The sequence below is a fragment of the Pleuronectes platessa genome, chromosome 22 (genome assembly GCF_947347685.1).
Source record: "Pleuronectes platessa chromosome 22, fPlePla1.1, whole genome shotgun sequence".
NCBI lineage: Eukaryota > Metazoa > Chordata > Actinopteri > Pleuronectiformes > Pleuronectidae > Pleuronectes > Pleuronectes platessa.
In genome coordinates this window covers 1344950-1359716 of record NC_070647.1, presented here as the reverse complement: position 1 = coordinate 1359716, position 14767 = coordinate 1344950, and the positions used below count along the sequence as shown (strand labels likewise).

Genomic DNA, 14767 nt, shown 5'->3' with positions numbered 1-14767 from the left:
TTCATAGCTGCTGTTAACATGTATCTCTGGTGACCTGATCACAAGTGGACAGCTGCAAGTTCATCAGTTCACATGTGGCTTTGGAATATGTCGCCACATGTGTCTCCAGTGACCCCTGTGATCAGATCTCACTTCCCGGCTCTATATGCCAATGAACACGTACATCATTTGTGTTCTCATAGACCTAAATATGTGGTTTTTGGCCAGTTATATTATACAGATGGGTGTTCAAACAGTCATATTTACATCTTGATTAATATCTAATTGTTGCAGTGTACCCAAGGTGTGAGAATTGTAAAAATACTTTGGCTTCATTAAATGGTTTGTAATTATATACTGCTTTGCTAGTCTTGATGATCACTCAAAGTGCTTTACATTACAGTTTTACATTCACCCACTCATCACTCATTCATACAGAACATCTATAGGCAACACTTTTTTTCTATGAGGGGCCATTGGGGGTTCAGTATCTTGCCCAAGGACACTTCGGCATGCATTTCGGAAGACTGGGATGGAACTGCCGACATTCTGGTTGGCCAGACAACCGCTCTTAAGCCACAGCCGCCCCAATTGTTTGTTTATACTTTCATTAATTAATTCAAACCTATTTATACAGGGAATGCTGTTGAGAGCAACATGTCTGTTTCAAGAATTTCCAGATTATAATACAACAATTATCAGCAAATGTAAAAACTAATTTTGAACAGATAAGCAAGAAATAAAATATAGTCATGAAGTGTCAACAGTGAGGACCAACTGCAGTGGGAAGATTGAGCAATAGATAGCGTTGTAGTTAAAAATAATGCAGTCACAGCCACTGTCTTCTACCAGACAGTGGATGTGTCTCATTTTGAAGGCTGCATACATCAGAGGACCCTGTCCTCGAAGAGGACATAGGTCAAACCGCGTCGGATTTAAGGCCGGGACAAGCCTAGCAACAAAGCCACAGACAAGAACGTTTTTTGGTTGATTAAAAACACTGAAAGATTTTTATGCCTCCACTCCTTGTGGGAATTTCCTCAAATTTTGTACAAATATTCACTTGGACTCAGGTATGATCTGATAACGTTTTTATGGTTGAAGGTCAAGAGGTCAAGGTCCAATGGCCGTGCATAATTTTGTATTCTTTTTCCTTCTCTTTGCATCCAATCAGATGTGGACGAGTGTCGGGACAACAATGGTGGATGTCAACAAGTCTGTGTCAACACCATGGGGAGCTATGAGTGTCAGTGCACACATGGCTTCTTCCTCAGTGACAACCAGCATACCTGCATCCACCGCTCTGATGGTAAGACTGAGAATGAGAGAGAATGCTGTCAGAAAGTGGGAGATATTCGTTTTTGAAAATCGTTAGAATGACGTTATAATGCTGAAAAATATTTATTTAGGTGGAGTAAATCCTGTGTCTTTGGGTGAGCTAAGGGTGATTTAGGGTCATAAAGGGATTTTGTGTCTCTTGGCAGCTGTTTAGCATTTATTTGTAGTAAAGTTGTGTTTCTTTGTCGTCATGGTTTCTTTTATTAAATAGTTTGCATTTCTTTATAATAATCTTTCCTGTCATATTAGGGCTTTTTGTAGTTCTTTTGTAGATCCATTGTGCCTTTTCTGGTCAGTTTGTTTCTTTGTATTGAATTTTTTTGTATAAGTTTACGTCTTTAGTGGTCTTTTTGTGTCTCTTTACATTTTTTTGTAGTCATAATGCATTTCTGTAGTCAGTCTGTTTGTGTGCCTTTGCAGTGCTTTTGTTTTTTTTGTAAGCTGCCTCTTTTGTGGTTGGTTTGCGTCTTCTTGGCTATTTAGTATCTTTTAGTAGTCATTCGAAGTAGCCATGTGTCTCTTTGCATTTCTTTATTTTCCTTTAGGATCTGCAGCTTTGTATGAAAAACTGTGTTTATTGTGATCCGATCTAAGCGGACTGCTCCTAGTACATGTGTGAACGCACTCAGATTGGATATAGATCTGATCACGCCAGACTACATTCATAGCAGTGTGAACACAAATGCATCCTGGGCCATATGAAGGACGCCTACTCAGCTGACTTCCTCTGACCTGCTACAGTTTCACTCTGAACTGAACCTTTTTTTTCTCTTATATGTGCCCATTTGCTGATTTGTTTGCGGCTATCCCCAAAATACCATCACTGACCACGACATCATGACACTTTTCTTAAGATGGTAACCTCTTTCTTCACTGCAAACACACACAAACAGTAACATCGGACACATCTGTAACTCAGACGGGGTCAAACCAACCTAATTGGGTCTTGACAAACACAAATTACGTACATAAGTGAGATCCGATCGCTCCTGCACTCAACTCCGGATAATCTCCTGAAATTATTCAGAGGGGCTGTATGTGAGAATGCAAAAATCAGGGTCACTTCCTCCAGAGTTTCTCCTGCCCGCGCTCACAGGCATGTGATGTTCTTGGGCACTTTACTCTTATTTTGAAATGAATCTCTGCTATTTATGTCCCTGCTCTTTGCTGTCAGATCAAAAGTATTTTTTTCCTGTGTGTGAAGCTGTGGGGTGTGAGGGTGCTGAGATCTTGTCTCTAACTTGGTCAATGGCCCTCCACAATGATAGACTAGACACTGAGCGCAATGTTTGCGCTCAGTGTCAATGTTTGGCAATGTTTGGCAATGTTTGGCATCCTTTGCTTACTGGTTGGATTTGTAAATTTTGTTGACCCTAACATCCTGGCGCTGAAGAAGCTGTACAGAGGTGAGGAGGCATTGCTTTCTTCTACCCGACACACTCACACACATATTCTCTAAGCACAATGACCGCATGCATACAGCTGTGAATGGAGACAGTATGGCAGTCAAGTTCAAAGACCGATGAGAGGCAATCATCTATCATCTTTGAAAGGGCACAAAAAGGAGACAGTTGAGGAATGTGGGGTTGCGTGAAGACTGAGCGCGAGGAGAGAGAGAGATCAAACAGAGGAAGAGGCGGCACCAGTGTGACCTCTCCTTTATCTTCTTCCTCTGTATCTTGGGTGCTTCCAGGCATGTTATGAGCCTGTGTCAGGATGTTAGAGGATTCTCTGTGGCGATGCGCAGAGAAAGAGGTGAAAGAGATGCAGAAATAGAAGTGTGTTTGCTCACTGGAAACCCCATTAGCCAGCTTATGAATATATCTACCTTTCCCTCTCTCTCGTCTCCCCTCCTTCGAAACTATTTCTGAAAGTTTTGCCATCGCTCACATCGACGGAAACAAATTTAGTGACAGCCACAGATCATTTACCTTATATAGAGGATTAGCAAGGTTTCACCACCAAACTAGACCAGGAATTTATAAGTACATGGAAGTCAAACAGGAAAGTTCATGAAGAAATTTTGTCATTTTTACTAAAAAAGCTAAATTATAAATTGTGTTTCAGTGTTTTGTATATGAATTCAATTTATTTATTTTAATAAATAAATAAATAAATATTTCATTTTGGATCTATGTTCTCAAAATATGTCAAACCCCTCCACACCATGTTCTTAACATATTAAGTATTAAAGTGTAAGACCAGTTCCGGTCAGGGATGTTCACAGTAAACAAGTGAGGGTGGTATATTCCTGTGGCCCTGCTGTGGCAGGCTGTCCTCAGCCTTTAACCACGTCCAGACATTCCTGCACCAGTCCATAGTTCCTCAATCAGAGACTTGTGCCCTCTCTCTCCTGGACAGGAATAGCAGCAGCATCTAGGTGTTCCACAGGAATCTCTTTGTACATTACTTTTTTCCATGCTACCTTATATTGCTTTCTTGGCTCCTGTTTTCAGCTCTTCTCATCTTTTTGTGCATTCTTTTGCCTTCTAAAGGTCCCATTTCAAACCAGATTAGGACCAGGCACATTGCTGTTTAAAGAAAGTGGATCAAACTGATAACATACAGTCACAGACATCAGCTCAGCTCAAACACTATGTCCTTTGTTCATGCTGCATGATGGTCAAATGCATTGAGGACCACTCATTTATATAATTTTATCAATTCTGTCTTGATTTTATTTTTCAAGTAAAATTATGTGAGTGAGTGTGTGTGTGTGCGTGTATGCGTGCATTGTGAGTGGGAGAGACAGTTTTTGTTTGATTGTTGCTTTGCATATGGTAAGTGTCAGCTCGCGGCTCATTTCCTTCTCCCTGACTCTCAACAAGGGGATAATAAAGCCTAGCAACAATCGTTTGTTCCATTATCGTGTGTTTCCACTCTGTTGTGCTTCACAGCCCTGTCTGAAGCGCATCCAGGCAAGAACAAAAGACGTGGGCCCATGAGCTCCTAAACATGCGTTGGGGAACAGCTCTCCTAGCAAATGTTCCTGATCTGTCATGATGTGGGAAAGCTATGAACCCATGAGTCAGGCATGGCTCACAGGCCAAGTGGTGACATTCATGTAGAATGGTGAAGCATATTTCCTTTTTCGGGGAAAATCAGAGATCTCTAAAAGGGAGAATGTGGCTGGTCAGGATAAGGTTGTGTGTGATTTGCATCAGCAGTGAAAAAGGTTGATTGCAGTGTAGTATTAGATATCGTACCAATGCCTCAGAGTTGACCAGGTCTGTCTTTCAGTCTGATTTATTAATTGTACCTGGACAATGTAGCCACCACCAAAACAGAGTGAAAACAATATGCTCGTAAATTCTTCTCTGAGCTCAACACGAAAATTCCTGGAAAAGTTGGGGTTGGCAGTGAGCTGGGAATTTTAAACACCACCCATACCGGCGCCATGCCTGGCGAACCAAGAGAATGTTTGGTCACAGGAGTTTCTGAGTGAGTCCTGGAACTTGATGACTAGATACCACTTAATAGTCAACTGTGGACAAGAAAAATCTACCATTTTGATTGGAATACAAAGAAAACCACAGTTGATATTCGGGTTTCAAGTTTTTTCTCACTGTATGAAAAATCATGAGTTTGCTGTTCAGCCATATGTGAATATGGCACAGTGCTGGTAGGCTGGCCAAGTCAGCAGAGATGAAATTGGCCTTATTTAATGCTAACAATTCCAATTATCAGGAGGCAATGGACTGATGCATGGTGACACTTAAAATACTCTTTGGGTAGTATAGCAGGATTAAGTTCTTGTTATATTTTGTTTTAGAAACTGGAATTCATTAAAGATTACATTTATAGGTAATCTCAAATAAATGAATAGATAAAAAAATATATTGAATCATGTAATCAATTTTTTTTAGTTAGTAGTACAAGAAGCAGTCCTTACACACTTAAATCTTTGCCCCTCCAAGAAAAGAAAATATGAATGATTAAATAATGTGCATTAAAATGTATTGTATGGTGATCTTAGGACAAGTCTTTGTTTCCTACTGCAAAATACTCTTTTATGCAGAAATATAAAGAAGTCATTTCATCTTTTTTATACCGATTATACTGACAAACATCTAATTATTAAGTCTGTATATACTGATTTACAGATAGATGACTAGTTATTCATCTCTCTGTGGTTTATACAGATAATTTAACCTAAATATTATGCATAATGTTCCAATTATACATTTAAATAAACCAGCTATAACATATTTATTTACTAGTAGTACAGAAATAAACTAGTTATAATACCTTTATGTATGGTCTGTAAAGATAATTAAACTAGATACTATACATTCATGTACCAATTATACAGATAAAGAAACCAGTTATTACTGACTTTATGGATCAGTAAATCTTTTACTCTGAGTGCAATTCTAATTGGATTGGATTCAACAAATTCTAAAATTCACCTTAAATTTGCTCAAGCTGCACTCAATTGCATAGACTCATAGAAACCAGTTTCCTAAATTTGCCTCCGTTTTATCCATCAAGATCCACAAATTATTCCCTGGGAAAACTGTGCAAATATTGAAAAAGGCCCTATCTTGCAAAGAAGACAGTGAGAAAAGAAAAACCCTGGAGCCGCATCGTCTGACCTATACACATCCCTTCACCAAGATTCTTGGAAAACTGTCAAGTGATTTTTGTGTAAACTGCATACAAGCAAACAAACAAAAAAAAAACATCATTCGGAAAATAACCCCCCTCCCCCCTGCTTAATTTGGATATTGCCCGGCAAAGAGAATGACTTCATTGTCGCAGGATTGTGACGTACTGTATGACACAGTAGGGTTGGACGGTGGAAAATCCCCCAGTAAATCTTAAATGTTCCGCAGTTTGTGCCGTGATGTATTTACATTTACAAGACGGGTCGGGCTGGTCAAGCTTTCCTAGCTCCTCTCGCTTGTCTGCCGCAAGTGCAATGTATGGTGGCAGATCGTGCTCCGTTGGACACTATTTGTCATAATGCATTATGGGAAACAATGAGTGCGCTATATACTATAGGGTACACAGAACCTCATTAAACATTCGGACACCACTACTAAACTCACTATAAAGTGAATATAGTGATCAGTGAGGGATTTGGGTCACAGTCCATAATGTACCATGTGTTGAGACAGAGGAAGTCAAAGAGAGCAGGGGATGGGGGAGGAGTCCATATCGGGGGGGAGAAAAAGAGGAAAAATAAACACAGAGAGACAAACATAGTGGAGTAGACCAATGGAAGTTGTGTGTGTTTATTTGAAGTTGTGCAAGGAGAGGAAGCAGCCGAGCTGAGCCTGCTGCTGCACTCTCCCACACACACACACACAGACACACACACACACACACACACACACACACACATACACACACACACACACTGACACTTGTATGTAGGCCCATGTGCACGTCCTCTTGTTGACAGAAGAATAAACAAACCAAAGCAGGAAATTGGAGGTACAGGGAGCTTTTAAATGATAGCCCAGGGGCAATGTGGGAATTTTAAGTACAGGGAGCTCTGTCTACTGGGCTGTTATCATCATTATTTACAAAAATCATCAAAAGCTGTACTTCACTTATCATATGCCTACACACTGACAGCTCAGGGTTTCTGTCAAATGCTGTATAATTCCATCTGAGTGGTGATCTCGAATATTTTAGTTTATTGATCGTCATGGTCTGTCGGTCAGGGTTATATGAGAAGAGGGTGACTTAAAGTGGAAGACGACAAAAAGATGCATTAGAAAATACTCTTACAACTTATATCATAATTTGTAATCTTATTTTTATAGAGGTTAATTTGTACTCTTCTGAACCAATGGAACAACAGGATGATGGTATTTGCCGTCTCATATAAAATATAATCAATGTTTGCACACGATTATTCCCTCCACTACTGTTAAATAGTAGAATTTGTTTCATTGGAACGTGTCCACACATGCCTTATATTTTTAATTGACAGTTTTTTTTAATTTTTAGCAGAGGCTTTAATTTATTGGATGAATCCGCTTCCATTCGATTGAAGTGCAATGTTGTTTTGTCAATGGATCGAGTTTTCCGCTTCTCCCAAGCGTTAATTCAGTAGTTGTTCAAGTTTAATGAATTTTCGGTATTATATTTCAGGTATTATTATGAACAATTTGGAATATGCAAAATACTACTCAAAGGAAATGCACCTCTTGACACATGTACACTGAACACTTCAAGGTTATTTTATATATACTAAAATATAATCCTCTTTCTTTTAATGATGGGGATTTATGTATAACAAGCCTTGTCAACTTGGAAAAAACATCACTCAATAGATGAGCTGGTCTTCAGCAAGGGGCTATTTGCCACCCACAAAGCTGCTACACCTGCCGCTTCTACCATGTCTGACAAAGCTGACCTTAAAAGCATTAAGCCAGTTGAGGCCACAGTGAAAGAAATCAATACTGATATGGCAACAGCAGCCCTCCAAGCTACTTCCAGACTAGATCCCTATACGGATCATCTCTATTTACCACCTCTTCACTACCGTCAACGATTGACAGGTTTGTCATCATTGGTATGGTGACTTTTGAATCCTTTTGTAGTCCACTGTGTCCTTTGAGGTACATGTCCAAAAGTCATCACCAATATTTGTGACTGCTGCTTGGATTATTCATGCTGGCATAATCAACATAAAGCTATGGATAGCTTTGATAGTATTTCAACTTTGTTTCTAGCTAAGTGCTCTGAACTACTCTCAGTCTGCACTAACTACAGCATAACAGTGATTTCAATTACCACATTGCGAACCCTTTGGACTTCAAGGCTATGTACTCATGTACGCTTTTGATTTCATTAAACATACTGCTGGCCCAACTCACAATTGAGGCCACACGGGATCTAGTAATCATGGACAGAACCTCTACATTGCCAGCTTTTGTTTGGCAAGACCTTTGGCCAGTCTTCCTTCATTTTATAAATACTTTGTTTAAATATTATTCCAGTGTGTGATTTCAACTTTGAAAACAAGCTCTTGGGATTGAGCAATATGGCACTTCCTCTCTCTCTTTGGGGAGTTATTTACCTGTGAGTGGATGGTGGAATTTATGTTTTTTCTCTTTTCTGCTCATTTTCCCCTCAAGAGTTATTTCTAGGCCAAAGTTTGTCTTTGGCCTAGAAATAACATCTGTAAGCTAAGTGTTTTAGAATTATTTTTATATTGGTAAAATTGTCTTTCTTCCCATCAATGTCCACTAAATAATTGTGATGTATCTAGAGTCTACCTATGGCAAACTGAATTCATTTGAAGTAGTTTAGAAAGACACAAACCTATGTCTAAAGTCCTACAATTTACATTTCACGTGATGACATAGAGGAAGCCTCTGTAGATCTCTGTGACCTTGTTGAGACCGGTTATAACATCCTTCCTGAGCGATCACAAGTGCAAAGCTACTCGCTTTATCTGCAAATACACGTAATTCGTGTTAATAATGACCAAATCTTTTTGTTTTTATCCAGTGTGACTAACCAGGTATATCTTTTGTCCATGTGTCTGTATGTCAGAGAGAGAGAGAGTGAGAGAGAGAGAGAGAGAGAGAGACCGACACTACACCTGGTATTAACATGTGTTTTTTCCTTAGGAATCAAACTTATTATTTCTCTTCTCGTTGATTTGTTTGCAACCACTGCCGCAATATCAACACTGCTCACCACATAAAGGTACTTTCATTAAATTGGTAAAATCTTTCTTCACACCTGTATGAGATTCATTCAGACTCTCCTGACTCGTCTCTCTACTTCCCTTTGGCTTGCTCGTGCCGACACACACACACACACACACAGTGACAATTGACACATCTGTAAATTCAGTCTGGCTCGAAACAACATTGTTTGGTCTTAACTTACAGAATTGATGTGTGATTTTGCATGTACAGCGGGGAAGTGAGATCCAAACGACCAAGAACAAGCACTTAGAGATGGGAGAACCTGCAGCAAAGATCACCTCTGAGCTCTGAGGCAATACTCTTCAATCATTAATCACACGTTTAATTAAAACACTGTTTGGTTAATACCATCCCCAAATTGAAGCATGGTGGTGACAGCATCATGTTATGGGGGGGGTGACTTTTCAGTATCACGGGCAGGGAGACTGATCATATTTGTGGGAAGAATAAATGCAGCAAAGGTCCTTGAAGAAAGAATTCTGCTCAAGAGCCCATGAGGGTTCTTGAATCCAACTAAGCTCAAAATAAAACTCCACACAACATCAGAAACTTGAAGATGTCAGTTCCCAGATGCTTCCCATCCAATCTAATGGAGTGTGAGAGGATCTGCTGGGAAGCACCAGAGAAATGTTGAAATCTAGGTGTGCTTGTAGAGATTTAACAGACAAGACTGGAGGTTGTAAGTGCTGAAGTAAAACACTGAATTAATAATCTGAATGTATTTGGAATTAACGAAAAAGAGTGTACATTGATGGACAAAATGGTTCATTTTAATTTTAAAAAGTAGACTGTCTGTCCCATTTTTCCCAGCTTTGTACAAGAAGCAAAGATTTGCCTCAGCCATAAGTCTCTCTTGCTCCACACACACGCACACACACGCACGCACACGGACACACACACACACACACACACACACACACACACACATATTTTGTACTATTTTATTAAACAAGGACTGTGTGAATCTAAGTTCTCTTTTACATTAGCAGCTGGACTCTGTTAACACAGAGTGAACTCTGGTTTGCTTGCTCTCTGACCTCCATGTAAATGTTGCTACTTAGCTCCCTCAACTGTTGAGTAGCCCTAAATGCTTGTGTATTTAACAATATCTGTTTTGATTCTTTAAAACAACACTAGTTCAGAGTTTTCATAAGGGGATTATCCATCATACATAAATGCAAACCATCAGTTTTCCTACGTTGAGACAGCCAGGCAGGTTTCAGCACTGATTAAAATAAACCGTTTTTTACATATTGGAAGGTAAATAAATCGAGGAACTCTTGTCAATAATGGTAGAGTATCTGATTAGACATATTGTATTTATCACAGCTATCACAACTGCCCTCTTCTGCTCCTTGTCAACCAGCACTATTTCTGGTTTGTAGGACAGCAGCTGTTTGGCAAGCTGGCAATATTGCTAACCACTGCATCACATTAAAAAAAATAATGTGAACATCTGACACAATGGACTGCATGTAGTGGAAAAGAAAGTACAGATATTTGCTGAGTGTGAGTATGTTATGTGCGCAGCATCGTAAGTTCAGTCGCCTGATGGCTTTTGGGTAAAAGCTGTTTCTCAACCCTGCTGGTTTTAGGTTCAGATTCTCTTGAACTGCTGGCCAGACTGTGTGCAGGTAAGTGTGAGGCTTGATAGCTGGGGTCAGTGAGGATCGGCTGGGCCTTCCTCCTGCAGCTCTGGCTGATCTGACCACCCTCTGCAGAGCTCTGCGTTTTAAGGCAGTTCAGCCGCCATATAGGCTGTGATGTGGCCAGCCAGGATACTCTCCATGGTACACCTGTATAAGTTGATGAATATCGTTGAGTCCACTCCGAACTTCCTCAGCCACAGGAGGAAAAAGAGCTGTCCCGCTGCCCTAATGACCACATCTGTGTGGTGTTTTCACCTTATTCTTGTTGATTCTAGCTGAAGCAGATTACTATCGGGGTGTCAACACCTCATTTGGATACGGCCATGTCCTCCTCCCTGTAGCCTCCTGTAGTCCACATCATCTGCTTGCTTACATTTAGTAGATTATTTAGCTTATACCATAATGTCACTGTTCTCACCTCTTCTCTGTTGGCCGCTCTGGCTCCGTCTTAAAAACAGGAGATAATGGTGGTGTTGCAAATTTAATGACTTGAGTGAATGAATGAATGCGTGTTGGAGTTGTTGTCAGTGAGCAGGGAGAAGAGCAAGGGACTGAGCTCACAAACCTCTCTTGCATTTGTCAAAATTAAACCTGTTTTTTTCCTGTCACAGAGTTTTTATTTTTTGCTATATTTCATGTCTTTCTCTTGTTGCCAGTGTTCTTTATTGTGTGTTATTTTTCTTTTGGATTCATTCAATTTAGAATTGACCTTTCACCAACTATTGAGGCATTTGTCCTAAAATGTGGCCTGATGTAAGAATAATGCTTCAATTTAACTTCTTTCCGTCCAAATAGTCCCAGATGATGCACAATGTAGCCTAATACACAACCACAGCTTAAGCTAGTTGTTGTGTTCTCTAAAGTAATAAAACTAAGATCTCAAAATTATTTAAAAATCAGGATTCCTGGTTCTGTGATATTTAAAGTGAGAGCGAGTTACAATAAGACAGGAGTGTCCAAACTTTTTATCCAGAGGCCCACATACAGAAAAAAATTCGAAGGACTGGGCGACTCACGCCGCCACGCCCCCCTGCCCCCGAGCGGACTGTTGACAGTGCGCCTCAATAGCGTCGCTTAGGGCGGAGGGCTTAGCGGCGTTCTGAGGGACAGCTGGCAGGTCAAACTGAGAAGTACAATACAGTGGGCCTTAGTCCATTACATTACAATTCATTTAGCTGTTGCTTTTATCCAAAGCGATTTACAATCAGTGCATTCAAGGGTAGGGGAGAGCGGGTTAATGTGAGACATCGGGTAATGTCAGACACCCCCTGTATCTAGGCAACAGAACACATTTGTGGTCATGTGATCATTATGTTTCGATCCCCTCCCATTCCCCCCTTGCCATGAAGGAGAAGTTGGTGCTGGTGCTGTGGTTAGAATGTTTTTTCACAAAAATGTGATTTTTGCATGTAAAACTACATTTTCAACTGTTGTGTCAAAACAAATTGATTCAGGTAGAAAAACTTATATCATACATGTTGATGAACTTCCAACATATAAAACCATGTGATTGATGCTAGCTGAAGATTAGCCTGAATTGATAAGGGATGTTGTTTTTTCTAATATGTTGGCTGTGGGGTAAAGTGAGAAATGTAGCACGAGTTAAGTTTAGTCTTAAACATATTTTAGTGTAATATTACATTACATATGTTTTAATGCCATTAACATTGTAGAAAAGACATCATGCCAAGAAACTATACACTAGGAAGACAACCTGGGGCCAAACACCCCTCGCATAGATGGAGATTGAAGCCGCTGAGGTCATGCAAGGAAAGAAGTCCTTAAGAAAAGCTGGAAGGGATAGAAATATTGACAAGACAACCCTCGAAAGATTCATAAAGAAAAAAGAGAAAGGGAAAGTAAAATCAGTAGCCTGGGGTGCAGTAGCTGAGGTAAAGAGAATATTCACAGATGAGATGGAGGAGGAGCTTGCCAAACACTTGAAAAAACTAGCTGACCAGTTCCATGGCCTTGCTCCAGTTAAGTGCTGGAACTGGCATTTGAATACGCAGAGAAAAACAATATCCCTGTCCCTGCCAATTGGACAAAGAAACAATGTGCAGGTAAGCTAGGGTGTGCAAGAGATCACATGAATCATAATAATCATAAATGTGCTTAATTTACCTATTACAACATGTGTTGTTATGGTAGTTTTAAAGTGGAAAAAGTGAGTGGATCACCTTACCCCCTTGATTTCTCTGGTCTGTCTCACTTTACCCCTAAGCTGGGGTAAATTGACACACAAGACCACTTTAAAAAAAATCATATTTTCACTTCCCTTTGTCCTGAAGACATTCTGATCATCTCCATTGCTAGGAAACATCTTGAATTAATGGAAAATGTCTAAGTTTTACTGATAAATAATTTTAGCTCGCCTAAAGGGGAGCAAATGTAAAAAATGTCTGACATTACCCCGCTCTCCCCTACCCGAGGTTACAAACCCAGAACAACAAGAATCAAGAAAGTACAATTTCTTCAAGAATAGAGCAAACCTACAAAGTGCTATAAGTAAGTGCCATTTAAGTGCTACTAAATTGGTAGTTTAAAAAAATAAAAATAAATTTTATTTTATTGAGGCGGGCCAATTTAAAATGGATGGCGGGCCGCAGATGGCCCGCGGGCCGTAGTTTGGACACCCCTGCAATAAGACAATGCAACATAATGAGCAAAGGGGATCTGACTGTTCGTGTGTGTGTTTGTGTGTGTGTGTGTGTGTGTGTGTGTGTGTGTGTGTGTGTGTGTGTGTGTGTGTGTGTGTGTGTGTGTGTGTGTGTGTGTGTGTGTGTGTGTGTGTGTGTGTTTGTGTGTGTGTGTGTGTGTAAAGAAGAGATGTGAGGGGTGGGTAGAAAGGCACAGTCCTTATGTAAAGGAGTTCAATGCAGGCAGTTGAAGAAAAGCACTCATTGAAATTCCTGGCTTAGCACCTATAGCACTGTGGTTTGAACAAACCAGTGAGAGATACACAGCTAGTGTCTGTCAGGATTTCAATTAAAATGGCATATACAACAGCATGGATGGAAGTGGAGGGAGGGGGAGGACAGCTCTGGAGTTTTTTATCTAATTTTTATAGCTAATGACCAGGTTTTCCTTGTTAATGGGACTTTTAAACATACTTATTAAAGCATTGCTGTTCACAGCTGTGCAAATGCTTGATAGGTGGGGAATATCAGATTTTAATGTCAGCCTCTCCGGAATAAAAAGGAGAGAATCTGAGGCAGAGACTCAGCTTGTTGCTTCCAGTAATGAAACCAGGTTAATTAAGTAAATTCAACACACACATACATTAGCTATTCACTGCACATGACCAAGCTGTGATGTAACAGAGTGATGTAACAGTGTTGTCTTTGGAGAGGATGCTGTAACAGCATCTGAATTGAACAGCTTTGTGTACAAAAGGATTTTAAAGTCACATGAGCTGTTTTCAAGCTGAACTCTGCACATAGCCTGACATTTTCTGGAGGGCACTAATGTAAGAACACACATGTCTGGTCTTTTCCTGCCAGCCTCCTGTTAAAATGTCCAGAAAATGTCTGAGTGAGCCAATGTGAGAATACATCAGGAATATTTTTTACCTCTTGCATGTTCTACCGACACACACATACGGCAGCACACCTCGCCGGACTTGTAAATGTGTCTCACCCAAACTATCTCACACTGCATTGGGACATTTTGGGACATTTTGCAAAGTTCAAGCTTAAAAACCAGTATAAAATCACTGTGTAAACACTGGTAATTCACACATTTGTGGGTGTAGAGGTTCAGATGATCAGTAGCGGGTAGACCTAGAAACTTGTGTATTGATGTACAGTATATACTTACAGTGCAGACACAAATGCACCCAAAGACATGCGCACGCACACACACATGCACACACACAGGTAGTTTTATTATTGGAGCATCGGCTGTGACAGACAGGTGGCTCATTCAATCACCTAACAAGTGCATTTTGGAAGTTCCATCCCTTTTTTTAAGTTTCCATCAAAGCTCTCAAACTTAACAAACCATTGTCTTTTGCCGGACATTTCTACACAAGTTTACAAGATCATTTGCAGAATATCTGTTTACTCCTTTAAACATTAAAGGACTCCTACACGTACGTAAATAATTGTTGTTCTATTTGTATTG

At 40.1% G+C, this 14767-nt stretch overlaps 1 protein-coding gene across 2 annotated transcripts in view; it reads left to right on the top strand.

Annotated features, from left to right (window-relative positions):
• scube1 (signal peptide, CUB domain, EGF-like 1) overlaps positions 1–14767 on the top strand; it is a 111691-nt gene that overhangs the window by 41553 nt on the left and 55371 nt on the right. For both annotated transcript variants that reach the window (XM_053415023.1, XM_053415022.1), the window contains exon 4: positions 1154–1288. In XM_053415023.1, the coding sequence (XP_053270998.1) occupies positions 1154–1288 (135 nt within the window). The remainder of the gene's footprint in view (positions 1–1153; positions 1289–14767) is intronic.